A 27954-nucleotide genomic window follows, 5' to 3' on the forward strand; every position below is an offset into this window, starting at 1 on the left:
GAATCACACTAGCTTGCTTTTTTAAACATTCCCATTAAAACACAGTGAGGAGAATGGATGATTATATTTTGAATGGGGCCTGGCCAGCGTCAGGATGCTCCCACCCTGTCTGCTGCAGCCTACAGTGAGCTGGTTTTGGGGAGACCACCTTTGTCACCTACTGTCACTCCTTCTGATCCTGGTGTTGGACTGACTCACGTGCTGGTTCCTATGGAGCCTACTACATACATGGTCGGGTGACATCTGTCTGCCACTATTTTTGTTCGGTGCCGTCCAGTTGATTCTGACTTATAGCGACCCCGCAGGACAGAGTAGTGCTGCCCCATAGGGTTTCCAAGGCTGAAATCTTTAGGGGAGCAGATCTCTAGGTCTTTCTCCCACAGAACCGCTGAGATTGAACTGCCAACCTTTCAGTTACACTAGAGCATTTAACTGTTGTACCACCAGGGGTCCTAATCTGTTCAGGGCTGAGAAACCTGTGATCATCAGTCAAACATCCCACCACCTGCACATCCAAGTTGAGCCAAGCAAAACAAGCCCCAAGTCCAAGCCTACCTGCCTGTTTCCTTTCTGTCTTAACAGAAGCTGCCTCCAAACAAGGTGCTTGAAACCTGGACATTTAACAACTACCTTCCACCAGCCTCCTGGCTAAACCGGTGTTTATCTCAAGCTGGCTGTCTGTTAACAGGTATGTATGGTCAGTGCCTGCAGAGCGAGCTGCTGCTTCTGCCAGCTGGGAGGGGCTGAAACAACTTGCCACAAGCCTCAGCTAAACGTGCTGCTCCGTCTGTGAATAACTCCGGCGGCGGAGAGCTGCCTGAACAACAGCGAGCAAGGCCACGTTTAGGAGCCGCGCCTGGCTGCCACCGTGTCCCCTACCTTGCGAGCATGATGTTGGAGCTGGGGTTGCTGGTGGCCGGCCCGGTGGGGCCCCACTTGATGGTGTAGATCTCTTTGCTGTGAGCCTGAAGGTCGTGGACACACGCGTCCTGCTTCATACTCCAGATCTGGGGAGGCAAACGGAGAGCGCCATGAACACGCAGCGGCTCCCCAGCCGGGATGCCGCTGCATCATCACTCCATGGCTGCTCCGTAGGTTTCCCGCCCCGCGAGAAGCTCGGAGCACCGTGGGGACCAGAGACAGCACACAGGCTCCTGCTGCCCAGGAGTGCCCGAGCAGAGAGGGGACAAACGTTAAGGAGGTACCAGGCAGGGAAAGGCTGGAGGAAGGCCAGGGCTCTCAGCAGGACTCTTGGCTGATAAACAGGAGTTAACTGGACGCAAGCTAATAACCAGGTTTGTATTTTTCCTTCCAGTTGCTGCTGAGTTGACTCCAACTCATGGTGACCCCGTGTACATCACAGTAGAACTGTGCTCCACAGGGTTTTCTATGGCTGCGATCCTTTGGAAGCAGACTGCCAGGCACCTCTGGGTGGACTCGAGCCTCTAACCTTTTGGTTAGCAGCTAAAAGCATTCACCATTCGCACCACCCAGGGACTCCAATAATCGAGTTCGCAATGTGAAAGAATTACAGAGGAAGGACCTGTGTGCAGTAACAAAATAAAACCCCAAAGTGGCAGTGGGTGTCAAGCTTGCGTCTGTGGGCATCGGGTGTGTGGGACGGACAGCCTGCTCTTTCAGGCGATTTTACCTTTAACGTCATGTCATCGGAGCAGGATGCTAGCAGCATTCCAGAAGGATCCCACTTGATTGCATTGACCTCATTCTGAAAGAGAGCAAAGAGTTGTAAAAAAAAAAAAAAAGAAATGAAGGTCTGTGACCAAATCGAAAGTTTAGACAGTTAATGGACGGGAAAAACTTGGAAAAGGAGGGTGAGAATGGTCGCACAACTCGAAGAATGCAATCAGTGACACTGAACTGTGCATGTACAAATTTTTGTACGGGTATATATTCTGCCGTACATATTTACATCAAAGTAAAAAAAAAGAAAGGTCTGTGAGTAGGTAACACAGCTGTACGGCAGGGGGCAGTAGCACCCTTGTCTTCTTTGCAAACAGACTATTTTGATTTCCCTGTTTTTCTCACTTTGCTTTTCTCATTGATATATAAAAGCACAGCCATACACCATACATAACCAGCCACCCGCATCCATATCTATTAAAAAAAAAAAAAAAGACTCACCCAAAATAAAGAATTTACATAAAATAAATGTGTAAATAAAACCAGAGTTATTTTAAGACCAGACTTTCAAATTCACTTCCGTATGCACTCTTAATACAACGGTTACTGCTTTGGTCTACGACTGTACCAAATATTTCTCTTTTGTGGTGAACCGGGGAGCGGAGTGGTGGAATGAAAAATCATAAATAAATGAAGGCTCTGTCTGTAAGAGTTCAACACAAAATGAGGGACTAACCCAGGCTGGAGGTGTTGGGACCACAATTCATAAACACACACGCAGACAAACAGATGTAGGGGAGAAATTGGATGTGCATGCTCATTGCTGGGGAGTCCCTGGGTGCCACAAATAAGTTAACACACTCGACCGGTAACCAAAAGGTTGGTGGTTCCAGTCCACTCAGCAGCTCCTCGGAAGAAAGGCCCGGCAATCTACTTCTGAAAAAATCAGCCTCTGAAAACCCCGCAGCGCACAGCTCTACTGTGACACATACGTGGCCGACATGAGTCGAAATCGATTTGATGACAACTGGTTTGGTTTTTGGTTTTGGTCACTGCTAGGAATACGCGCACAGTCGGAAAAACACAATCCTCGCCTGGGTGGGGTAGGGGGACTCGCAATCTGGGGCAAACAGGCAAGTAGATAAAAAGCCATAGTACGCAAAAGCTGGGTTCTCACAGGTGGTTCTGGCTGCTACGGAGCAGGAAGGAATGAGCTTCCAGGTAGTTTTCCAGGCCCAGAGGCCAGGTGGTCCCTCAGCTAAATCCTGGAGGATATGGCGACCCCACCAGGTGATCAATCAAGGGAGAACAGAGCAGAAATTTACAAAGGAACTGCCTGGGAGTCACCAGGTGGGGATGGGTGCTGAGCTGGGTGAAGCGCAGACACAGTGGGCACGTGAGGGTCCAATGGGACCTGTGGTGTTGGTGGCGGGGACAGTCCCATGCACGCCTGCTGTCCAACCTACCAATGAACTAATTTCACAAACCAGAAACAAAACAAAAAACCACTGCCCTAAAGTCCATTCCAACTCATGGTGCCCCCATGTGTTACAGAGCAGAACTGCGGTTCATGGGTTTTCTTGGTTGTAATCTTCATGGAAGCACATTGCCAGGTCTCTCTTCCACGGTGCTGCTGAGTAGGTTTGAACCCCCAACCTTTAGGTTAGTACCAAAAAAACCCAAACCCACTGCCATTGAGTTGATTCCAACTCATAGCAACTGGATAGAGTTTCCAAGGCTGTAAATCTCCACGGAAGCAGACTGCCTCATCTTTCTCCTGTGGAACTGCTGGTAGTTTCGAACCACCGATGTTTTGGTTTGCAGTCGGCTGCTTTAACCACTGTGTCCCCAGGGCTCCTTTAGGTGAGCTGTGGAGCGCAAACCATTTGTACCATCACTCAACCTGTAACTAATTTCACACTCACGCTTAATTTTAGAATCACTTTCAAGATGCATAAGTGCCCTGGTTTGGATCATAATTATATGGTCACATTAACTTTGTGAGGACACTGAGCTTTGAAGGGCGTTAAGCAGAGAAGTGACAAGGCCACGTCTGGTTCCACATGGCACCGATGGCAGATGGACCAGGAGGAGGAGCAGGAGGCTTACAGTCCAGGAGCATGAGCTGGGGAGGACGACGTGGTCAGACCGAAGAGGGGTCTGTGTGATAGAGGGTCTAGGAGGACCCCAAGAGCACCTGGGGCTGGTGAGAGGCGCTGACCAGGGATGGCTCAGCGTGGACAAAGGCAGCGTGGGCAGTTCTCCTCGGGCCTGGAGTGTGCATCTGGTCACACTTACTGTCTGCAGCGGAACCACCTCAGTCCTCCAGGGTGGGATGGTTTGTTTTCGGAAAGGAGTTCTCTGACCCTCCTTCCCTCCATCACAGAGTCCCTGGGTGGTGCAAATGGTTAACAAGCTGGGCTGCTAACTGAAAGGCGGGTGGTTTGAGTCTACCCAGAAGAGCCTCAGAAGAAAGGCCTGGCGACCTACTTCCAAAAGATCAGCCACTGAAAACCCTGTGGGGCCCAGCTCTGCTCTGGCGCACGTGGGACCTCCTTGAGTCAGGACTGGCACCACAGCAACTGGTTTGTTTTTTCTTTTCTGCAACTCAAGGCACAATTCCCAGGACACAAAGCACTCAGACACGCCTGAAAGGTCTTGGGAAGAAATAGGCTCAAGTATGTTGCACTCCTGTTTTGTTCAGGATGACTGGCTGCAATACGACCATTTAAAGGGCCCAGGGGTGTGATACGGGGAAAGTCTTGAGGGGGTTAGCTCGAAAATGCAGCCGTATCAACAGCTTGGCTGGATTCACTTGGCTGAGGAAGGGAAGGCCTAGGATTAGAGGAGAAACAAGCTTAGACCAAAAAATACAGAGAAGGGTCAGAGTTTATAGCCACAGAGAGATGCTAGGAAGGCAATGAATGCCTACACTCTACAGCACTTTCCCACTGGGGCAGGCGCTGGGAAGGTACACAGGAAATAAGCGAGCGCTGAGAACAAAGGGGAAACCCTGGTGGCGTAGTGGTTAAGTGCTGTGGTTGCTAACCAAGAGATCGGCAGTTTGAATCCACCACGCGCTCCCTGGAAACTCTATGGGGCAGGTCTAGTTCTACTCTGCCCTATAGAGTCGCCATGAGTTGGAATTGACTCGATGGCAGTGGGTTTGGGAGGACAAAGGAATTCTTGCTAAAATGCGTGGCTCCGGGCTGGGGATCCTCTCCCCGGGCTTTAACATGAGGGTTTCAGATTTCTGACTCAATTCATAACATTTCATGACACTCCTGGTGCTGAAAGGGAGAAAGGAGAAAGCAACGGATCCCTTCCTTGATACCCTCTGCATCTCCTGAAAGAGCCAGAAGCATCAACAAGCAAGCACTGCCTGCCATTGCCAGGTCAAGACTGAGGTGCCCACATGGACAAATGGGGACCTGGGTGGGAGCCCGGGGATTCTAGACGAAGCTACAGAGAAGAGGACGTCTGAACGGGGTCTGGGAAGATGGAAGGATTTTGTGTCAGACCACGGGGTGCTGTGCAAGAGTCTAAGGTCGGGGAGCATTCCAGGCAGAGGTGAGACAGGCAGTGGTCTTCCAAGAAGACTGAGGCACAAGGGACAGATGGAGCTACCTGCATGGTAAGCCACGCTAAGAAATCTGATGAGGAGCCAGCTGCTGTTCAGTGTTGCTGTGTGACATTTCCCCCCCTCTGGTTGCTTGTAGGAGCCCTGGTGGTGCGGTGGTTCAGAGCTCAAGCTGCTAACCTAAAAGGTCAGCAGTTTGAATCTACCAGTAGCTCCCTGGAAACCCTAAGGGGCAGTTCTACTCTGTCCTATAGGGTCACTATGAATTGACTCAACAGCAACAGGTTTGTTTTGTTTGGAGACCAGGTGGCGCAATGGTTAAGAGCTCAGACTGTTAACCAAAAAGGTCAGTTTGAATCTACCAGCTGCTCCTTGGAAACCCTAAGGGGCAGTTCTACTCTGTCTTACAGGGTCACTATGAGGCAGAATTGACTTGATGGCAACAGGAACAGCCTGCTTTTAAGACGTTCTCTTTATTACTGATTTTTAGCACGTTTCACTACAATATGGCTAGGTGTATTGTAGTGAAACGTGCTAAAAATCAGTAATAAAGAGAACGTCTTAAAAGCAGGCTGTTCCTGTTGCCATCAAGTCAATTCTGCCTCATAGTGACCCTATAGGTGCAGTTCTCTTTCTATTTATTCTGCTTAGGGTTTGCTGAGCTTCTTAGATAGAAAGTTGATGTTTATCACCAAATTGGGAAAACGTGCCCATTATTGCCTCAAATAATTGTTCTTTTCCACTTGCTTTTATCTCTCCTTCTGACACTCCTGTTACACATGTGTTGTACAAGTAAAATTTCTCTGATCTATTTTCAGGCTCACTAATCTTACTTCTGTAATCTCCAATCTGCTGTTAAGCCCCTCCACTAAGGTTTTTCTTTCAGGTATTATACTTCTCAGTTCTCTAATTACCGCTGATTGTTTAGTTTTCCTTTCTCTGGCTGAGATTCCCTACCTATCCAGTTATGACCATCTTTTCCTTTACGATCTTGTACATTTTTACAGTATCTAAATCTTTGCTGCAAATTCTAACATCTGGGTCATCATCTCAGGGTTAGTTTTAGTGATTTTTTTTCCCCTTTGATAAACTATGGGTCACCTTTCCCTGTTTCTTTGTGTGTTTAGTAATTTTTTGTTATATGCTGGACACCGTGGAAGTTACATTGTAGGGAGCCTGAATTTTTTTCTCATTTATTTTCATTTTCTCTTAAAGGGTGTTTTGTTCTGGCAAGCAATTAAATAACCCCGTCAGGCTTGGATTTCTTTGTTAGGGCATGTCGATTTTGGTTTGTTCTTACACCTTGGGCATGGCCCTTACTCTAGGGTAAGATGCTCATTCCTAAGGTGTGTTGTTTCTGGGCTCTGAGGTGCTCAGTCTCACCACTACAGCTTGGTTGGAATTCCAATGCCTCCCAGCACTGCATAAATGCTCATGTCCTCTTTACTTCTCATTTCTATAGTAGCCACTCTCTGCAGGCCTCCTGGAATTTTGCCCTGTGTGTTTGCAGCTCAGAAGTTGGCCAAGATCTACAAACAACTTCACGCAGCCTTCTGAGGCCCCTGTTCTCTGGGATGGCTCAGTTCTATCTTTTCCAAAACCCTGCTCTGCAAATTCCAGCTGCTTCATCAGTCCTGAACTCCAATCTCTGCCTTCCCTGGCTCTGGGAGAGCAAGACTAAGTGGGCTCCTCTGCAAAGGAAAGTGGAGCCAGGGCAAATGTTGAGCTCACCTTGGGCATTTCCTTTCTCTCCCTGCTCTGCCTGCTGTCCAATGCCTGGACACTGTTGCCTCCTGCATTTTGTCCAGTTTTATGGTTGCTCTTAGTAAGAGACAAAGTCTGAGACCAGTTACTCTGCTAGGGCTGGAGGTGGAAGTCTATGCAAAAAATCTGGATTTTATCCAGCAGACTGAAGCGCTCAATCTTTTCTTCTATTGAGATATATGACAGATGACATTTACACACAAGCGTGCTTCCATAGGTTGTCCGTGTTTTGGGAGATATGCTATAGATGAGTCAAACTTGGTTTAGGGGAATCTCCGTCAGCCTTGGCTTCACTTTCTTACTTCCCATCAATTATTGGAGTGGGCTACAAGGAGCCTTCAAATGTTTCATTAAGCAGAGCAATAACATGATCCTATCTTTTTTTAGAAGAATCACTGTAGAATATCGACTGAAGAGGGGACTAGATACAAGAACTCTAAACATTTATATACATGTGTATGTACATACGCATAGAAGTAGGAAGTGGCATAACGTAATTTATGTTAATAAAAAAACTCTTTAGAAAGACGATAATGTCTGTTGGGTGGCATAACCCTCCTTCACTCGGATTCTCAACTCAAACTTATCATTAAGAATGTCACTGCCTACCTATATCTGGGTTAAGCCAACCAGCTGGGATAGCCAGCCAGCACTAGATTGTAGAAGAACTGGTCTGCAGCCACAGTGCCCTTTTCTTTTAAAATAATAATTTGTTCTGTTTTTGGTGAAAGTTTACACAGCAAATTAGGTTCCCATTTGACAATTCTACACAAATTGTTTAGTGACGTTAGTTATATTTTTTGAAACGTGTCAACGTTCTCTTTAATTGCATTCTGGTTATTCTGTCTCCAGTACTCTAGCTTCCCTGCCCTCTTGTCTTCTCGTCTTTGCTTTAAAGTTAACTGTGGACCTTTTGGGCTACCCACTCCACTGCCATCGAGTTGATTCCAACTCATAGCGACCCTATACGATGGAACAGAACCGCCCCAAAGAGTTTCCAAGGCTGCAAAACCTTATGGAAGCAGACTGCCACATCTTATTCCCACGGAGTGCCTGGTGGGTTCAAACTGCCGACTTTTTAGTTAGCAGCCGAGTGAGTGCTTTAACTGGTGCGGCACCAGAGCTCCTTCTTCCCGCAGAGGTACCATCTCTCCACTTTGCCATTCTTGGTAGTAACAAGATGGTGGCCACAGTTTCAAGCATCATATCCAGACACAAGAACGTCTGGCTAAACCGGGAAAGGCGGGCTGTAGTACAGTATCCCTAGAAAGCGGGGGCTGATCTTCCTCATTGCCCACCCCGCAATCCTGCTGAGAGGCAGCGCCTTTGAATTCTAGGTATAAAAGAAACAGCTCCCACCTCCCAGCACTTCTCACGAACTCGAGTCCAGTCATCAGAATTCCCACTTACTGTGTGTCCTTGGAAGGTTTTGACTGGGCGGTCACAGCCGAGTCTGCACACGTGGATACACATGTCCGTGCTACAGGAGGCAAAGGTAGTGTTGTTCTGCCAGTCTACGTCAAGAGCTGGGGCTGTGGGGCAGGGAACACAGGGAAGACATTGGCGTCTATTAGTGGTGCACAGAGCTCAGCTGGAGCAGCACATGTAAGAGCAGTCAAGAGGCCTTATCTAATAACATGGTGACAGATATTCCCAGCTTGTACACAGCTCCTTTCCTTCAAAGACCTTAAAGACCTTCTCCGTCTACATCCAGAGAGATGACCAAACGCCTCTGCAGGGAAACCCTGGTGCTCCTCTTGTGATCTAGGGTGTACAGTGTTTCTCGTTCTGGTGTTCGTGATAGAAAGGCTTAAGTGATAAGTATGTGACTGCCTGCTTCTGCTTCCAGGAATATTGCTGTGATGGGTTAATTTTGTTATAGACAGGGAGGAGAAAAAAAGAGAGAAAAGTAACTTCCTATCTTATGCTCAAGATCCTCTAATTAAAAAGTCTCCCACAACACATTAATGCATTCCATCGACTGTACTTTCCACGTTCCTTAAATTCTTTCATTTTACAGTCTCAGCTTCAAGAACACAGGACAGGTTCCAGAGGTCCTCTTACTCAAAAGAGTCCTTAAGATCGATTTTTCCCCACACAATCTAGTGCATTTTTAGCAATTTTTTTTTAAGGACTTCAGATGACCTCAGCTTCATTTATGAACTTACGTGCAGCTTTGCCCACATTTTGGGAAATAATTTCCAGAATATAAACATATACACATTCTATTCTAAGAACCTGGTTTCCACTATCTTAGAGAATGAGAGTGAGGTGGCAAAATAATTGCCCTTTAGGAAAGAGTTGCACGTTCTGGTTATTTCAAGTCGGGGCATTTGCTCTTACTGGTTTTCTGTGGCCCGAAAATATTCCTTGAATGTGAATCTGCAAATGAACCTGCTTCTACTGACACCATACACTGTGGCCTTTCATTAACCCAGGTTAGCCCCACCCACCTGTCAGTGGACATGCAGTTGGCCTATGCAGGGTCCCTTGAGGGACAAAGGTTCCTCTTAGAATTGGGCCACAAAGAGGAGTTTCTAGGGGGGTCTCAGTTCCTTTTTATATACAATGATGGGGAGGGAAAAGTAGTGCTGGCCTTTAGGATCCCGATTACATTAACCTCCCTCCCAACTGCCCCTCCACTGAGTGAGGTATTCCGCAAGGTACAGAAAGCCTAGTTCCACTGGGGGTGGTGCTGGCAGGAGGGACGAGGGGTAAGCAGGGCGGAGGAGGCTGTGTCTGGGGAGGAGTCTGCACAGTCAGGATGGGCCCTGGCATTGAGTGAGCTCCACAGATGTCCTCAGGAGAGGAGGCAAGGTCACACCAACTCCACCAGCCTGCCGAGGCTAGCCCCACTCATCTATTTCTCTAATCACCATTTGCTTTCTCCATTATGCAAGGCACAATGTGGGTTTTCACTCCACCTCCATTGCTCACAACATGTTTTGCCCTTGACTCCACACACGGTCAATGTGGAAATCCTGCCTTTCCCCTCAGTGTCCAAGTGCTGCTGTGACTTTTCCTCTTTTCTGCTAAAGCCCAGAGCTGGGGCAACCAGTTGGACATGAGGAAGGCCTCCCTCGTGGCACAGCTGCTGGGCTTGGCGTCCCCAGCTGCAGGTCGGTCTCTGGGCTGACCTGCCGGTACTGGGCGTAGGGACTCCCCACTCTCCTTCACACTTGATGGGTCTGTAAAAAATACCTCATGACACCCCATTACAGGCCACCATGATTCCCATTTTTCAAATGATGTCACTTAAAGCACTAGGAGTCAACAGACACTGGGGGCTGTTAGTCCCTGGGAGCCCCTGGTTTTGGTTCATGATCAGCCAAGCAGTGGACAACACAGAGCCAGCATGACTGACACACAGCTGGGACCCTTTCCAGCATGTATCACATTTGCTTGGAAACACATCTGAGAAAGAAAAAAGGAGAGGCAGCAGGATTTGGGGGGGGAAGAAACCAAGGTAGAATCCAAATCACATAACCTCCCTGGGTGCAGTGTTCTCATCTAAAACACGACAAGGGCTGGCCAACTTTTCCTGTGAAGGGCCAGGGAGTACATATTTTCAGCTATGGGGCCATCGGTCTCTATGGCAGCTACTCAACTCTACACAAAGCAGCCACAGACCATACGTACACAAACAGGCATGGCTGTGTTCCAATAAAACTTTATTTACAGAAACAGGCCGCGGGACGGATTTGGGCGGCAGGTTGCCGACTCCCTTCTAAGAGGTTGGATATACTGACTACCAATGTCCCTCCCAGCTGCACTGTGTTCAGTAACAACTGCACCGCCCCTTCCGTTCCCAGTCTTTAAATAGGGGGTGCAACCCTCCACGTGGCTAACTTCCAGAACTGCAGGGATCCCATCAGCTTCCATGTTCACCTCCATCCCCAGGGGAGTATGGGCCTGCAAGGATTTGGCTGAGAGCCAGCAGAGGCTTTTTCCACAGCATACACCCCCAGGGCAGAAGTCGTCTCTCTGTCACACCTTAGCAGAGTGTTTAAACACAGCCTCACGGTTCCTGGCACGGTTTCCTGCATGCGCCCACAGGTCTGAAGGGAACAATCACCTCAGTCGGAATGATGATCCGTGACCTGGGGGATAGAGCCTGCAGCTGCTGCTTGGTCTTGGAATGAGGATCAGATCTGTGAGCTGGAGGACAGAGCCTGCAGCTGCTTCTTAGTTGGAATGACGATACTATCCATAAACTGGAAGACAGAGCCTGCAGCTGCTCTCGGTTATTATGAGGTAAACGATGGATTCCAGTGGCGGTCTCTGCGTTCTGGGCTGCTATTAGTATACTTGGAGATGTGACTATCTGATGGGAGGAGGGTTGTTCAGGGGATGACGACTAGTACTGGGACACAGATGTAATGTCTGCTGAGCCTTGCAATCCAAAGAGGGGGAACCTCTGTAGTCAGAGGGCTGACCCATTCTGAGTTGCCCTTTAGGACACCAGGACCCTCAGAGCCTCGTATGATTGCAGTGGCCGTGCGGATGAATGACATGACACAGTGCTGAGCTGTTCTGGGGGTCTGTGCACCCTCCCTGCCCACACGTGGACCAATGAAGTCTATCAGCCAGCACCATTCTGGGCATAGCTAGATGTTTTCTTTTAATACTTTAAAAAAATATTTTTTTAAATTAAAAAATAATTAAGTTTCACAGGAAGTTGCGAGATGGTACAGAGAGGTCCAGGTACCCTTCACCCAGTTTCCCCCAATGGTTACGTCTTATGTATGTTGTATGTAACCATGGTACACTACCAAGACCAGGAAGCTGACATTGGTACAAAGTGTGTGTACACTCCTATGTTATTTTATTGCAAATGCAGATTTGTGTAACCACCACCGCCATCAGGATACAGAACCATTCCATCCCCACACCATCTCCCTCATGCCACCCCTTTATAGTCACACCTACCACCCTCTGGCAGTCCTTGACCTGTTCTCCACCTCTATCATTTTGTCATTTTGAGACTCTTCTACAAATGGAATCGTACAGTTTGTGACCTTTTGAGATTGTTTTTTTTCACTCGGTAGAAAGCCCCTGTGGTGCAATGGTTAAGCACTCAGCTGTTAACTGAAAGGCTGGTGATTGGGACCTACCCAGCAGCCCTGTGGAAGAACGATCTGGCCATCTGCTCACAAAAGATTACAGTCTGGAAAACCCTTTGGGGCCCTTCTACTGTGTTACATCAGGTCAACCATGTGTTGGAATCAACTAGACGGCACCCAACAACCACAACGGAACGCCCTGGAGAGCCATTCAACTTGTCACGTGTATCAATAGTTTGTTCCTCGCTCTTGCAATATTTCAGAGTTAGGCCTTTACCTAATGCTTACTGCTGACGATGACTGAGGACAGCCCCAGAAAACCAAACGGGTCAAGGCAATTTCTCAGGTCATCCATTTAGTGATAGGCCTGTGGCTCCTAAGACAAGGTGCCCTCATACCTTGTACCATCTGCAGTTCACCTGGAAAAGCAAAATTCTTCGTTCCTCCATTTTGAGTAATCCCTACCACACTGCTTGACACCGAACAAGAGCAAATATCACCTGGAACATCCTGACCAGGTGTTGGGATGTGGGCCAGTCCCATGGGCAGCAAAACGCAGGCCACTCAGCACAGAAGAATCATGTGGTCTATGGTCCTCTAGGGCCAGCTGATGGAAAGCCCTTCCATGGGGGTCCTGGGAATGCTTGGGGCAACAGTATGGTGTGGTGACTTTATAAACAAGGGTCTTCACCTACGTGTATCTCAGACATACTGCTCTCTGACAAGTAGGAGCTGGAGCTTCTGTATCACAAACATCCCTCCCACCACACAGGTGGGCACGCCTGGTATTCTAGGGCTGTGTGCCTGTCACCGGATCCCTCCAGAAGACAAAGGGAGGGATGGCTTTGGCATTTACACCAAATGCGACAGAAATCCACCAGGAACGATGTTCTCACTTGGTAGCTGCTTTGGCTTGCACAGTCCAGAGCACAGAGCAGCAGGAGTTGGGCATGGGGAATACACACACAGACGAAAACAATGCAGGTTGGCTTTCCAGGGCCTGGAAGTCAGAGTGGGAATGGGGAGCGTCTCCTTCATGGGTTTCCTTCTGGGGTGATGAAAATGTTCCGCAACTAGATGGCGGTTATGACTATACAACACTGTGAATGAACTAAATGTCACCGTGAAGGATTCGTCCCCTGCCTCCACCCCCAAAAAAAGAGCTTTGTTGAAGTCGTAACCCTTGGTACCTATGAGTAAGACCTTGCTTGGAAATAGGGTCTTTAAAGAGGTTATCAGTTGTGTTAATATGAAGTCATACTAAATGAGAGTGGGCTCAATCCTAGCTGAGTGGAGGGAGACCTTATTAAAGAAGAGACGCAGAGGGAAGATGGCTATGTGGAGACAGCGGCAGGGATAAGCCTGCTGTGTCTACAAACCAAGGAACACCCAGCCACCAGGAGCTGGGACAGGGGCACCGAACAGGCTCTTTCACAGAGCCCTCACAAAGAATCAGCACTGCCAACATCTCATTTAGACTTGTAGCCTCCAGAGCTGTGAGGCAATACATTTCTGTTCTTACAAAGCCACCTAGTCTGTGATACTTTGTGTCATGGATTGAATTGTGTCCCCCAAAATATGTGTCAACTTGGTTAGGCCATGATTCCCAGTATTGTGTGGTTGTCCTCCATTTTGTGATAGTAATTTTATGTTGAGAGGATTAGGGTGGGATTGTAATACCACCCTTACTCAGGCCACCTCCCTGACCAAAGTAAAGAGAGTTTCCCTGGGGTGTGGCCTGCACCACCTTTTATCTTATAAGAGATAAAACGGAAGAAAGCAGAGAGTTGGAGGCCTCATACCACCAAGAAAGCAGCACCAGGAGCAGAGTGCGTCCGTCCTTTGGACCAGGTCCCTGTGCCTGAGAAGCTCCTCGACCATGGGAAGATTGAGGACAAAGACCTTCTTCCAGAGCTGACGGAGAGAGAAAGCCTTCCCCTGGAGCTTACAGCTGTGAATTTGGACTTTTAGTCTAGTCTACTGTGAAGAAATAAACTTCTCTTTGTTAAAGCCATCCACTTGTGGTATTTCTGTTATGGCAGAACTAGATGACTAAGACACTTTGTTATAGCAGCCCGAGGAAATGCAGAGTGACTAATGGTAAATTTTACATTACGTGTGCCACAGACCCAGGCACCCAAAACTGTCCGAACAGAAAAGACGCAGATCCCCACACCCACAATGCCTCAGGCGCAGCTGCCACTGGCTGGATAAAGAAAACATTCACCCTGGCACTCAGACACACCCTCAAAAACAGAAGCGACATTTCCCATTAGAAAAAAACAAAACCCTGTTGGTGTCAAGGAGATTCTCACTCATAGTAACCCTACAGGACAGAGCATAACTGTCCCACAGAGTTTCCAAGGAACACCTGGTGGATTTGAACTGCCGACCTTTTTGGTTAGTAGCCGTAGCTCTTAACCACTATGCCGCCAGGGTTTCCTATCCTTTAACGGAAGTGGAATCTACCACCTTCTGCCAACTTTTAGGCAATTTTCTCTAATGGTCTTTTGGTTCTGGGGGTGGGCGTCCATCTCTGTCTCTGGTTAAACGCCGTATCTGCCAAAAGTAACAGAGAATGAGCTGGGAAAGGAAATGAAGAAGGTGAGGATCTGGGATTTCTGAATGTCTAGACACCTGGTGGTCCCAGGTGCCAGGTGTGGCCCAAACACATACAGGAATATGGTTAGGTCTGGAGCAGTGTGTCTACACATCTGTGCAAAAAAGAGCTCACACAGCAGGCCTGACTGTTAGCCTCTGAAAGACCTGCCTGCAAGGGTGGCCCTTGGCTGGAGTCCGGGAAGTGAGATTTTGGGAGGGTTCCCAGCATTCCCTAACAGATAAGGTGGCTCACTGTGCCCAGACTGTTTGTGCAAACAACATGGTTTATGCTGAACACCTGCTTTCCTTCTGGGGGCCTGGAATTTTGGTACGTGCCAGGCAGAGGGTGTCTATGTGAACGGCCCCCAACAAAACCCCGGGTGCTGTCTCTGAAGAGCTTCCCTGGTAGACAACACTTAGTGCATGTCGTCATGACTCACTGCTGCAGGAATTCAATGCGTTTCGTGTGGGTCCATCGGGAGATGGTCTTGGAAGCTTGTGCCTGGTTTTCCCCAGACTTGGCCCCACGTGCCTTCTGCCTTTGCTGATCGTGCTGCATGCCCTTTCCCTGGGATATCCCTCCTAGTGAATCACCAAACCTGATGGTGGTCTTCAGAAGAGATAGGAGCCCACATCAATGGTGTGGCTGGCACTCTGTTAGTGTTTTCAAACTGCTGAACAGGTGGGTGGTGAGGGCATTTGTATCTTACACGCCTTAAGAGCAACAGTTCAATGAAACAGTTTCCTCCTTACGAGCTGGGTTCCAGGGGCTTGTCTCCCAATCATTCACAATGACTTCCGGAGACATTTCATAAGGCTCTGAACTCTTACGTCTGAACTACAAAAACAAATCATACTCACCTGAGTGAAAAGGAAACTGCTGTTTCGCTTCTCCTGTGTGGGCATCCCAAATTATTGTTGTCTGTGCTCAGGAAACGAAAGAAAAAGTTAGTAACTATTCTTGCAAAGTTTTCCCTAAAAACAAAACGTGATGGACAAGACAAGATAATGAGTCCCTCTTCTTGCTCAACCTGTGCTGTCCAATAGAGGTATCACAGGAGCCACACAGGTAGTTTTAAACTTTACACTAACTATATTTAAAAAAAAAAAAGGAAAAAAGAAACAGATAATGATAAAACTGATTCTAACAATATATTTAGTCTCACTCCATTTTAATGTGTAATTACTATAAAAATAATGAGACAATCTGACATCCTGTTTTTCATCCTAAATGCAAATATCCAGCCGCTGTTGAGTAGACCCCAATTCATGGTAACTGCACGTACGCAGAGCAGAACCGCACTCCGTCGGGTTTTCAAGGCTGCGACCTTTCAGAAGCAGACTGTCAGGCCTTTCTTTCAAGGTACCTCTGGGTGGGTCTGAACCACCAAATTTTTGGTTAGTAGTCAAGTGCTTCACCGTCTGCGCCACCCAGGGACTCCTTTTTACACCCTAGGTCTTTGAAATTCAACCGGATGCTTGGAAAACTACCAAAATTGGCTGGGAGTCCCCCTCTACCCACAGCGCTGAAAACTGTTGAAAAAGTCTTTCTGGCACTTTTCCAAGTGTAAAGCTGCTGAGACTGGCATCGTAGAGAATTCCTGATCCACACTCCATGAACAGGGGATGCCAATATCACAGAGCAAGGGGATTCCAGTGGGGTCAGTGGGAGCTGGCAGGGGAGTCACCTATTTATTGGTCTATAGCAAGGGAAACAGTGATCTCCACCTGGAGACAGGAAGTAAACCCTGACTCCTTATCACCGTACTGAACAGGAAGAGCCTTAGAGAAGCCACCAGGGGTAGCTCAACTAAAAACCCAAACCCACTGCCGTCGAGTCGATTCCGACTCATAGCGACGCTATAGGGCAGAGTAGAACTGCCTGATAGAGTTTCCAAGGAGCACCTAATGGATTCGAACTGCCGACCTCTTAGTTAAGAGCTGTAGCACTTAACCGCTATGCCACCAGGGTTTCCAGCTCAACTAAGACCCCTGAATTAACTAGGAATCAACTGGAGTGGCCATCTCAATTGGAACTTCTTCTCCCTGTCACCACAATAGAGACTTTGCTTTTAGGAGAACTGAGTATATTCTCTACTAATCACAGAAATTCTCATAGCAGACGCTCACAGAAGTATCTTTAAAACTTGGTTCTCTTAAGAGTTGGGTCAGCTCTAAACCAATTAACTTTTTTTTTTTTAATTTGGCAGGAGAGGGGGGATAAGTTTTTAATATGTGCTGTTGGGTGCCGCTGAGTTGATTCCGACTCACGGCAACTCCATGTGACAGAGCTGAACTGCCCCATAGGGTTTTCTAGGCTGTAATCATTACGGGGGTAGATTGCCAGGTCCTTCTCCTGCGGAGCCTCTGGGCGGGTCTGAACTGCCAGTCTTTCGGTTAGCAGCAGAGTGCTTAACTGTTGCGCCACTGGTGTTGCTTACTTTTTAAGGTAGTCACCCACCATGAAATCGAGCACTGCAGGAAGGATATAAACTCCTTCACAATTCTGTGATACATTTTCACACCCTGCTTCAGTGACCTCATCATTTAGTAGATGTTTACGTTCCATTTATGTTATGTTTGATCATCATTGGACAGAGAAAAGCAAAGACACAGAAGTTTCTAAGAATCTGAAACAAATTCTAGCAAACACTGGAGGTTAACGCAGCAATCCTCTCACTGAATCTTCTCCCTTGGTGTAACTGTCGAGAGCACTGTTACTACTCCTGCCACGGCTGAGTGAGTGATAATGGCAGACAGTGTATGACCCACAAGACCTGTGTAATTCCAAATGTGCACTGTCACTCAGCAGGGGATTCATCACCTGGCCGAGCAGACATGGATACTCAGGTGCAAAAACACAAATGAATGAGAACAAGAACCTCCGGATAGGAAGAAGGTGATGACGCCAAGGGTTGTTTAGAATTTTACGAATCAAAGTCATACAGAACCTGGTGTTACAGAATCTGGGTTCTATTCCTACCTCCATTCTACAATAGCTGTGCGTCCCCAGGGAAAGTGATGAACGTCTCTGAGCCTCCATTTCCCTCCTGGAAAAATGGAATCACTCATACTAGTACTGCCTCCTATCTTGGGTGCACTGAGTGACTTAGCCAATGTAGTGTAAAGCTCTCAATCCATATCGGCTATCATTTTCGTGAGTTATTTCAATAATTCAACCAGCAGTTACTGATGGCCTACCACACGCATGACAAACTGCTGTGTGTGCATAATCTCTGAATGAGAGCGTCTTAGGAAAAGCATGGCTGTAGTTATGGGAAAGGTTTACTGTGTCAACCACAGCAGCTCAGCTTTCATTTATACTATACACCTGGCTGTCATGTTTGAGCAAAGAGTCCCTTGGCTTTAAAGAGCGATAGAGAGTGAAGGAATTGTTGACTTAGATGGATATACTCTAGAATAGGGGTCAGCCAATGTTTTCTGTCAAGGGCCTGGTGGTAAATATTTTTGACTTTGTGGGCTAGACAGTCTCTGAGGCAACTACTCATCTCGCCACTGTAACAGCAAAGCAGCCACAGACAAATGGGTGTGGCTGTGTGCCAATAAAACTTTATTTATAAAAACAGGTGGTGGGCTGGATCTGGCCCGTGAGCTGTAGTTTGCTGACCACTGACCTAGTGTATCACATCAACAAAGGTCCCTACCGAACAGACACAGTCACTTGTCCTTGTTGCTGCTGAGTCAGCTCTAATTCATGGTGGCCCATGCACAACAGAATGAAATGTTGTCTGGTCCTGAGCCATCTTCACGATCATTGGTATGTTTGAATCCACCAGGAATACACATTCTGACTTCCCCAAGAGTGTGATAATATTTCAAGGCCAAGTCTATTATATTGATTTTTAGAAGCTGAATAAAAAGAAAGTAGAAATCTAACAAGGTCTTCCAATCATTGTGAAATCATTGTGAAAATGCAAAGCCTTCCAGAGCCCAAACCAACGTATATTAGTACCCAGGGATGGTTTTCAAGGCTTTGACCTTTCAGAAGCACATCGCCAAGCCAGTCTTCTGAGGCGCCTCTGGGCAGGTTTGAACCGCCAACCTTTTGGTTAGTAGTCCAGTGCTTAACCACTGGGACTACCCAGGGATTCCTATGATGAAATATAAATGAACAGTAAGAGAGCAAAGGTTATTAGTGGTTACTAGGGGTGTAACCAGGTGTTTTTTTTTTTTTTTTTTTTTTTTTTACCAGGGGTGGGCAGGAGGAGGAAAGAGAGTCATTGCTTAGGGGATGCTGAGCTTCTGTTAATGGTGGTGGAATACTCTGGAAGAGGACAGTGACAATACCTGCCAACATGATGAACGTAATCAACGTCACTGAAGTGTATGTGTACAAACCGTTGAATGTGCAAATGTTACATATATTTTTACCACAACTTAAAAAAAATGCCTTTTCATTCAAAACAAAATAAAAACAACAGTTAACATCAAAACAACAAAAACATATAAAACCTAAACAAATTCGTCTGATTTCCTAAGGGGAAGCACAAAGCCTTAGAATTCAAAGAAGCCGCAATGCTACCTAGAGATTAAAAAGAAATAAGTATTTATAGATCAAAGAGAGGTAAGTGATACTCACTTTGTCTACACCAGCACTCAAGATGTAATTCCCCTTTTTGTTCCATTTCAAGGCAAAGATCGGGCCTTTATGTTGGCCTAAGGTGCTGGCCAGGTTGCCTGTTGTGTAAGAAACAAACAAACAAACATGTTGGCTTCAAAGTCACTCAGTGGCAACATTCTGCAACACCTGTTACCCTACAGGAACACAAGGGATGCGGGACTCACCGTCTTCCGTCCATATCCTGGCAAAGCCATCGTAGGAACCTGTAGCCAATAGTGTTCCATCGCTCTGGGGGCCAGAAAGAAACACAAACCAACCAAAGTAGCTCAGTCATTGTAGTACGGGAAGAGCAAAGAGAGCCTCTCCCACTATCCCAGGGCTAGACTTTTCCTAAAGCACTCATGGTTCAAGGTGAAGGGGCTGCCCAGTCACATCTGATGACTCTGGCCACAGCTCCCTCTGGTTAGAACATGAGGCTCACCACGGAGACCCCTGAGAAACAAACACACTCAAACTACGCATCGCTCTTTGGGTGTCTAATTATTTAGCGCTGTAATTAAAAATATGGTACAGGAAGTTATTACAGGCTTTTATCTGCATATAGAGTTGGAAAACAGGATTTGTGAGGAAATGACAGAGTTTGCAAAAACACTACAGAACGCGACCAAAAAAACTAAACTGAACCTGTTGCTGTCGAGTCAATTCTGACTCACAGCGACCCTCTAGGACAGAGTAGAATTGCCCCATAGGGTTTCCAAAGAGCGGCTGGTAGATTTGAACCCCTGACCTCTTGGTTAGCAGCCGAGCTCTTAACCACCGTGCCACCAGGGCTCCGTAAAAAGCAAGGGGGAAGCCAAAATAAGTAGAATTACACATGGACTTTTGCTACTGAAATGTCAAGGGGGAAAGCCGTGCTTCCCTGGCCACACATAAAATCTTCCCAGAGTGGTCTTGGGACCCCCTTGGCCTGGTACCCCTCGTGAAGCGTCCTTAACACAACCATCAGACTCATCTTACAAACCCGTGTTAACAATGGGGCAGGTGTAGCGAAAACACTTGATGGTTCCTCAAAAAGTTAAACAGAGTTACCATAAGATTCGGCAATCCCAACCCTAGGTATAGACCCCAAAGACTAGAAAACAAGGACTGAAACAGATCCTTCTACACCAGTGTTCACTGCAGCACTATTCACAACAGCCAAAAGGTGGAAAACAACTCAAGTGCCCATCAGATGAATGAATAAACAAAATGTATATCCATACAACAAAGTATTGTTGTTGCTATGTGCCAATTCCAACTTACAGCGACCCTGTAGCACAGAGCAGAACTACCCCACAGGGTTTCCCAGGCTGTAATCTTTACGGGAGCAGGTATCACTTATATGAAATCTGTAGAATAGGCAATGAAAAAAGACCAAAGAATCAATGCCTTTGAATTATGGCATTGGCGAAGAATACTGAATATACTGGGGACTGCCAGAAGAACGAACACATCTGTCTTGGAAGTATAGCCAGAATGTTCCTTAGAAGCGAGGATGGTGAAAATTTGTCTCCTGTACTTTGGAAATGTTGTCGGGAGGGACCAGTCCCTGCAGAAGGACATCACGTTTGGTACAGCAGAGGGTCAGTGACAAACAAGAAGACCCTGGGTGAGATGGACTGACACAGTGGCTGCAACAATGGGCTCAAGCATAACAACGATTGTAAGGATGGCACAGGACCGGGCAGTGTTCTGTTCTGTTGCACACTAGATCACTATGAGTCAGAACTGACTTAACTGCACCTATCAACGACAACAGACCAGGTAAATATACCGAGACCAAAAGGACAGGAGAAGACTGGTGGTTACCAGGGGATGGTAGAATGCGGGAGAAAAAAAATCAGTGTCCACTCAACATTAGTGAATTGTATGTCATGTGAGTTACTCCTCAATAAAGATTGAAAATAATAACAACAACGGACAGGCATAGGGAGCCGGCCTTGCGAGAGCCCCAGGAAGTGCAGTGCCCTGTGAGAACAGCAGGCAGGTGGTTCTTGCCAGCAGGAAGCCCTGGTGTGGTGGTGGGCAGACGTGACAGACCACCAACCGCCTGGGCAGTGGAGGAGCTTACATTCCAATCCAGCGAGGTCACGTCCTTGTTACTGGGCACATCGTGCCCCCCTTCCCGTATACAGTGCCTCAACACGAGCTGGGTGGAACCTCCGTTGCTGTTCTCGTTGAGGTTCCATATCCTCGCCGTAGAGTCTCCGGACCTGGACAAGGACAACACAGTGACACCCGGTGTCAGCCGAGGTAGACAACGCACAGCACAGGCACGTGCCAGCCGGCCCGACCCGGTCTCCTGCCTCTTCTATCCCTTCACTCGTTTGGCTTCCCTGCTGACACTCTCTGTGTTTTACTGTGGATTGACTTGTGTCCCCCAAAATATGCGCTGTAAATCCTAACCCCTACACCTACCACCATTTGGGAACAGTGTTTTCTTTGTCACATTAATTAGGTCACAACAGCGCAGGGTGTGTCTCAAGCGAATCACTCTTGAGATATAAAGGGGCAGATTAGGCGAAGGAGCCAGGACGCACGGATAGAGGAAGACAGATGCTATGCCACGTGAAGACCACCAAGGAGCAGGGGAGCAGGAGCTGAAGAGAACCAAGGATCTTCCCCCACACTGGACTCAGAGAGAGCTTTCCTCTAGAGCTGGTGCCCTGAATTTGGGCACATAGGCTCCAGAACTACGAGAAAATAAAATTCTGTTCATTAAAGCCATGCTCTTGTGGTATTTGTTAGAACAGCGCTAGCAACCTAAGACACCTTCGTTAATGTCAAACGTCTTTGCATTGCTCCCCACCCCACTGAGAAAATGGCCAGGTACGACTTCTCCCTTTCTGTAATATGAAACACACAGGAAAGTGGTGCACAGAGCTTTCCCAGCCTCCATTTCCATCTACTGTGAAGATGTCGCAAACCAAGAGCGAGGCGAGAGCGTGTTCCATGAGTCAGGACTTCAGAGATGAGCGAGCATTCTGGACCCCAACACCTGGAGCGCCCCTGACCTGAAATCCTTACCCGGATGCAAGGAGGTCACTGACAGGGTTCCAGGCACAGATGAACACCTCGGACTCATGGCCCCGGAGCACGGTGGCCTTGTTGGGTGGAATCTCAACTTCCCCGTCTATTTCCATTGGTTTTGAATGGTTATCTGTAGTTGGAAGCAAGAAAAGACACGAGGCTTATAAATAAAAAAGAAACTAGTTCTCAGGGCACTTTTGTGTTAGATGACAAGGATAGTTCCTTCATGGGTTCATCAGTACTGCTGCACTGGGCAGGGTCCCCGGGGGGTACGAATGGTGAATGTTCTCGGCTGCTAATTGAAAGGCTGATGTTGGGGTCCAAGCAGAGGTGTCAGAGTGGAACTGTGCTCCATAGGGTTTTCAGTGTCTGATTTTTCAGAAGTAGACCATGTTTTTTAGACCACTAGGCCTTTCTTCTCAGGCGCCTCTGGGTGGGTTCGAACCGCCAATCCTTTGGTTAGCAGCCGAGTGAGTGCATTCATTTTCTGTACCACCCAGGGAAGGCTGGGTGGTGGGCCTGAAGCTCCCACACATGAAATGGCTTTGTTTATGCCGGACAACACTCACACAGTACTTTCCTCGTCATTTCACTAACTGGAAGGAGCCCCAGTGGCATGATAGTTAAGCACTCGGCTGCTAACCAGAAGGTTGGTGGTTTGAATCCACCCAGCAGCTCCGCGGAGAAAGACCCCGTGATCTGCTCCAGTAAAGATTACAGCCTCGAAAACCCTAGGGGCCAGTTCTACTCTGTCGTGGAGGGTCGCTATGACTCACGAGTACGAGTCAAATCGACTCGACAGCACCCAACAACAAAATACTGGGTAGAGTTCCCAGATTAGCAGGATTTTCTTGAATTGAGGATGCGTGAGTGAAGACTCGGAAACCCTGGTGGCATAGTGGTTAAGAGCTATGGCTGCTAACCAAAAGGTCAGCAGGTCAAGTCCACCAGGCGCTCCTTGGAAACTCTATGGGGCAGTTCTACTCTGCCCTACAGGGTCGACTGTCTTGTCTAAAGACTTTGGTGAAAACACAGAACGGGACACTACTCTGATCAGACGGTCGGCTACAGGAGAAGGCAGTCCAGGAGGAGACTCAGAGCAGGCAGACCTTTAAGGGTTCTTTTAGACTTGAGCAAACCTGGACGTAAATCAAAACAAAACAAAACAAAACAAAACAAAACAAAACGATGACCAGCAGCTCAGGGCACGCTGGCGCCGGCACTTACTTATTGCGTGTGCCCCGTTCTCCTCCCCGTTCACCGTGGCCTCTCCGTTCTTTGGTGTGTTTTGCTGGGACACAGCGGCTGCTGGGGTGGCTGCTGCCGCCGTTGCCGTTGCTGCCGCCGCCGTTGCCGCCGCCGCCGCCGCCGCACTAGCCTGCTGCTGGGCCAGCTTCTCTCGGAAGGCCTGCTGCCGTGTCTGCACCACGTCTGGCATCACCGCGTCAATCAGTGACAGCGACTCGATGGGCCGGCCGTCGAACACCGTGCCGTCCTGAGAGGAGGACCTCAGTGTCAGCGCACGTGAAGCGTGTCCCCCAGCCTGCTGCCCCCAACACAACAGTATAGGGAGTGGGGGAGCGTGGGGGCCAGGAGCGTGGAGGAGGCTGGCATCGCACCGTACACCCGGAGACGCAGGCGGGGGGACTCCACGGTGCACCAGGGGTAGGGGTGGGTTAGGTGGGGTGGCCGCCCTCAGTAGGGAGGCTCCATGCTGTGGACTGAATTTGTCCCCAAAAGGCATGCAGTGTAAATCTTAACCCCTATACCTGGAGGAGGAGCCCTGGTGGCTCAGTGGTTAAGCACTTGGCTGCTAACCAAAAAGGTTGGCAGTTTGAACTCAGGAGCTGCTCTGAGGGAGAAAGATGTGGCAGTCCGCTTCTGTAAAGATCTACAACCTTGGAAACCCTATGGGGCAGTTCTCCACTGTCCTACAGGGTCCTTATGAGTCAGAATCAACACCACAAAACAGATTTTAGTTTTGTACCTATGGATGCAATCCCATCTGGGATGAGGACCTTCTCTGTTACGTTAATGAGATCATATCAGCGTAGTGTGTGTCCTAAACCAATCACCTTTTAGGTAGAAAAGGAGTGAATTAGACACAGAGAAGCAAGCACAAATGGAAAGGAAGATACACGCCACATGGAGATCACCAAGGAGCCAAAAAACAGAAGCTGAAAATAGACAAGGACTTTTCCCCAGAGCCTACAGACAGAGAGAGCCTTTCCCTAGAGATGGCACCCTGAATCTGGACTTTTGGCCTCCTGAACCACAAGAAAATGAATTTGTTTGTTAAAGCCCTCCTACTTGTGGTATTTCTGTTACAGCAGCACTAGGAGACTAAGACACTCAGGATTCAGTGAACTGTCAAATCAAATTAAGGGTGCCTGGAAATGTCAACTCCATTCCATGACAAAGAGTGCCATCCTTGATGTAGGGGTTCCCAACCAGGGGTGATGACTGGAGACGTTTCTGGTTTGTCACAATGGGGTTAAAGGTGCTACTGGCATCTAGTGGGTGGAGACTAGGGATGCTGCTCAATGCCCTACAGTGCACAGACGGCCCCCACCACAGAGAATGATCTGGTCCCAGATGTTAACGGTGCCCTGGGATTCTACAACAACTGTGGAGAATGTCTGTAAATAACTAGCCTTTTGTGTGGAAAAAGTAACTCTTTGAAGACATCAAGCCCAGATTAGATGCCTGCACCATTCAGGACTGGATGGCTAGGATGTTTGTTGGGATCTGAAATCACCTCTTGGGTTTAGAGTGAACAGTAAATACAGCCACGGTACAAAAGACAACAACCTTGCTCAGGTACGCTTCGTGTTTTTTGCACTTCCTTTGACTCTCCGGTTTACGCCTACAATTTAACAACCCCCCCTCCACACAGTCAGAAGCACAGAAGTAAAGTGTTTCTTGATCGAGCACTCCAATTACAGGAATCACACGAAGCTCGGCCCCTCAGGGTTGTTTCTGGCGGGCACGTATGCACGTTTGCATTTGTTCTGAACTAGAACTGCCTCCAGAATTCGGAAGACTTAGGACAATGGGAGTTTCAGCTGAACAGGAGCTAACCTAAACCTCGTCCAGGCTAGTTTCTGGTTACAATTCTGTCTCTAAGGTAACAACGTAACACAACACACAATCTGTGAAGCAACAGCCGACCAGCTCCTCGGTCACTGTCCCACCTAGATGTCGGCCACAGAGCGGGCAGTGCTGACCAACGGGACAGCTGGCCGCTACACATGTTCCTCCTTTATACATTCACTCCCCAGATGGATGACCACATCAGAAAGAGCCACAGCTGCCCAAACTAATAAAAACATCTCTGGGCTTAAAATCTGGCAGCGCTCAGGGTCACCTTCCAGCTAACGGAAACCTGAGTGACCGATGAGATGTTCCTTCCCTGGCATCTGGACACGGAGGGAGTCTGACAGGGGAGAGAAGGAACCCAGAGGGAGGGGAAATGGGATGTCGGCACCTGGGAATGTGAGTGTGGGCAGGGCCTGAGGAGCTGTGGGCTCTTCCCTTCACGCTGATAAAGCGACCAGGCAGGACCTGAGGATGGAGGTGGCAGGCCTCGGGAATCCATGTGTTAAGGGACGGGGAGAGGAAATGGGAGCTGACGGGGGGAAGCACACGGGACAGGAGGAAACAAGGTGTTTAAAAACACATGGATTCATGAATGACGGAGGAAAACCAGGGTCGGAAAACAGAAAGCTGCTTTGAGATTTTTTTTTTTTCAGTCCCTGGGTAAGGCAAATGGTAAACGCACTTGGCTGCTAACTGAAAGGTTGGCGGTTCGAGTCTACCCAGAGGCACCTAGGACTGGCAATCATCTGAAAATTCAGCCATTGAAAACCCTATGGAGCCCAGTTCTCCTCTGACACACGTGGGGTCGTCATGAGTTGGAATCAACTCCACGGCACCTGGTAAGAAAATTTAAAGCTAAAGGGAAGTGGAATAACTACTATGGAAAACAAAGGCTGGCATCGATGGGACCAGTGCAAAGGAAGACAGGGTGGGGAAAACTGGAAGGACTCAAGGAAGATGGCACTGCAACCGGAGTCGCTTCAAGAGCCTAAAGTCTTAAAGTTAAAATAAATAAAAAAACGTCCAACTTATTCTCAAGTTCCTTTGAGAAAATGCAGGTTGGATTCAGGCTTGTTTCCAGGACTATCATCACGACCTGGACTGGGCAGCGTTCTGTAGTACACTAGCGACCATACGCTGGGGCCGACTCAATGGCAGCTAACAACTAACGGTAGGAATTTAACGATAAGTTAATGCTGTTTCTATGAGGAGTAGTGAAAATGTACATGAAGAACGCTTCCAAATGCTCTACAATTGTTAATTGTCGCTATTGTTGAGGGTACCATTATTTCAGAACTCACTCACTTTGGACTTGTCATCAGGAGGGACCGATCGCTGGAGAAGGACATTATGTTTGCTACAGTAGAGGGTCACTGAAAACGGAGGAACCGTCCATGAGATGGACTGACACAACGGCCTCAGCAATGGACTCAAACGTACCAACTATCATGAAGCTGGCACAGGACCAGGCAACGTTCTGTTGCACGTGGGTCGTCACGAGCTGGAGCCGACCCAACGGCAGCTCACGACATGACCCCGCTTGCCGTGCCCCCGGCAGGCTCCAGGCCCTGGGAGGGACATACCTCGTTGATGCTGATCTCAGCCTCCACATACTGCAGCCCCTTCTGGAGGATGGAGATGAGGGCGGCCGGCGGCACTAGCGTCCCGTTGATGTTGGACTGGCTGATGTGGCTCTCGATTCCGAACGTGAAGGCCGAGTGGGAGAAGCCTGCAGCAAGGGAGACAGGCCAGGTGGCGTCAAACGGGAAGTGCACCCTGGAGATCTACAGGGGCGCCGGTTACTTCAGACACGCTCAACGGGGATGCGTGTGGCTGCGGATGCAAGCACGGGGACAGAGGGGCAGAGAGGGAAGTGGGAGGCCTGTGTTTGCATGGATGGAGCCCTGGTGGCGCAGTGGTTAAGTGCTCTTCAGTTAACGAGCTGGTGGGTTCAAACCAAAAGGCCGGGGCACTCTGAACCCACCAGCCAGTCTGTGGGAGAAAGATGTGGCAGTCTGCTTCCGTAAAGATGAGAGCCTTGGAACCCTTACAGGGCAGTTCTACTCTGTCCTATAGGGTTGCTGTGAGTTGGAACTGATTCCACAGCAGCAGCTTTGGGATTTTTTTGTACTTGCAACTGCAAGTGATGGAGCCACTGGCTGTCTCACTTGTGGCACCCCATGTGTGTCAGAGTAGAACTGGGCTCCACAGAGGTTTCAATGGCTGTCCCCGAGTGGTACATATAGTTTACGTTTGACTACCAACCTAAAGGCTGGCAGTTCAAATCCATCCAGTGGAGTTGCAGGGGAAAAAGCCTAGTGATCTGCTTCCAGAAAGATCACAGCCAAGAAAACCTATGGAGCAGCTCTACTCTGTAACACATGGGTTGCCATGTGTTGGAATCGACCTGCCTGTCCTGTACCCAATACATCTCCTTAGAGAGTAACAGTAAATGAAACATTTGGCAATCCAAAGGCTCTCGCAGATAAGTGTCCCGATGAAGGAGCTTCAATTAAAACACTGGGAACACGCGAGTCAATGCTCAAGGAGCCTCG

At 48.3% G+C, this 27954-nt stretch overlaps 1 protein-coding gene across 2 annotated transcripts in view; it reads right to left on the minus strand.

The window, feature by feature from the left end:
* TBL1X (transducin beta like 1 X-linked) overlaps positions 1 to 27954 on the minus strand; it is a 238961-nt gene that overhangs the window by 9657 nt on the left and 201350 nt on the right. For both annotated transcript variants that reach the window (XM_049872301.1, XM_049872300.1), the window contains exons 5-14: positions 26983 to 27128; positions 23528 to 23795; positions 22298 to 22430; positions 21342 to 21483; positions 19456 to 19519; positions 19250 to 19347; positions 15511 to 15571; positions 8396 to 8517; positions 1652 to 1726; positions 880 to 1007 (exon numbers count right to left, since the gene is read on the minus strand). In XM_049872301.1, the coding sequence (XP_049728258.1) occupies positions 880 to 1007; positions 1652 to 1726; positions 8396 to 8517; positions 15511 to 15571; positions 19250 to 19347; positions 19456 to 19519; positions 21342 to 21483; positions 22298 to 22430; positions 23528 to 23795; positions 26983 to 27128 (1237 nt within the window). The remainder of the gene's footprint in view (positions 1 to 879; positions 1008 to 1651; positions 1727 to 8395; positions 8518 to 15510; positions 15572 to 19249; positions 19348 to 19455; positions 19520 to 21341; positions 21484 to 22297; positions 22431 to 23527; positions 23796 to 26982; positions 27129 to 27954) is intronic.

The sequence above is a fragment of the Elephas maximus genome, chromosome X, assembly GCF_024166365.1.
Source record: "Elephas maximus indicus isolate mEleMax1 chromosome X, mEleMax1 primary haplotype, whole genome shotgun sequence".
Classification (NCBI taxonomy): domain Eukaryota; kingdom Metazoa; phylum Chordata; class Mammalia; order Proboscidea; family Elephantidae; genus Elephas; species Elephas maximus.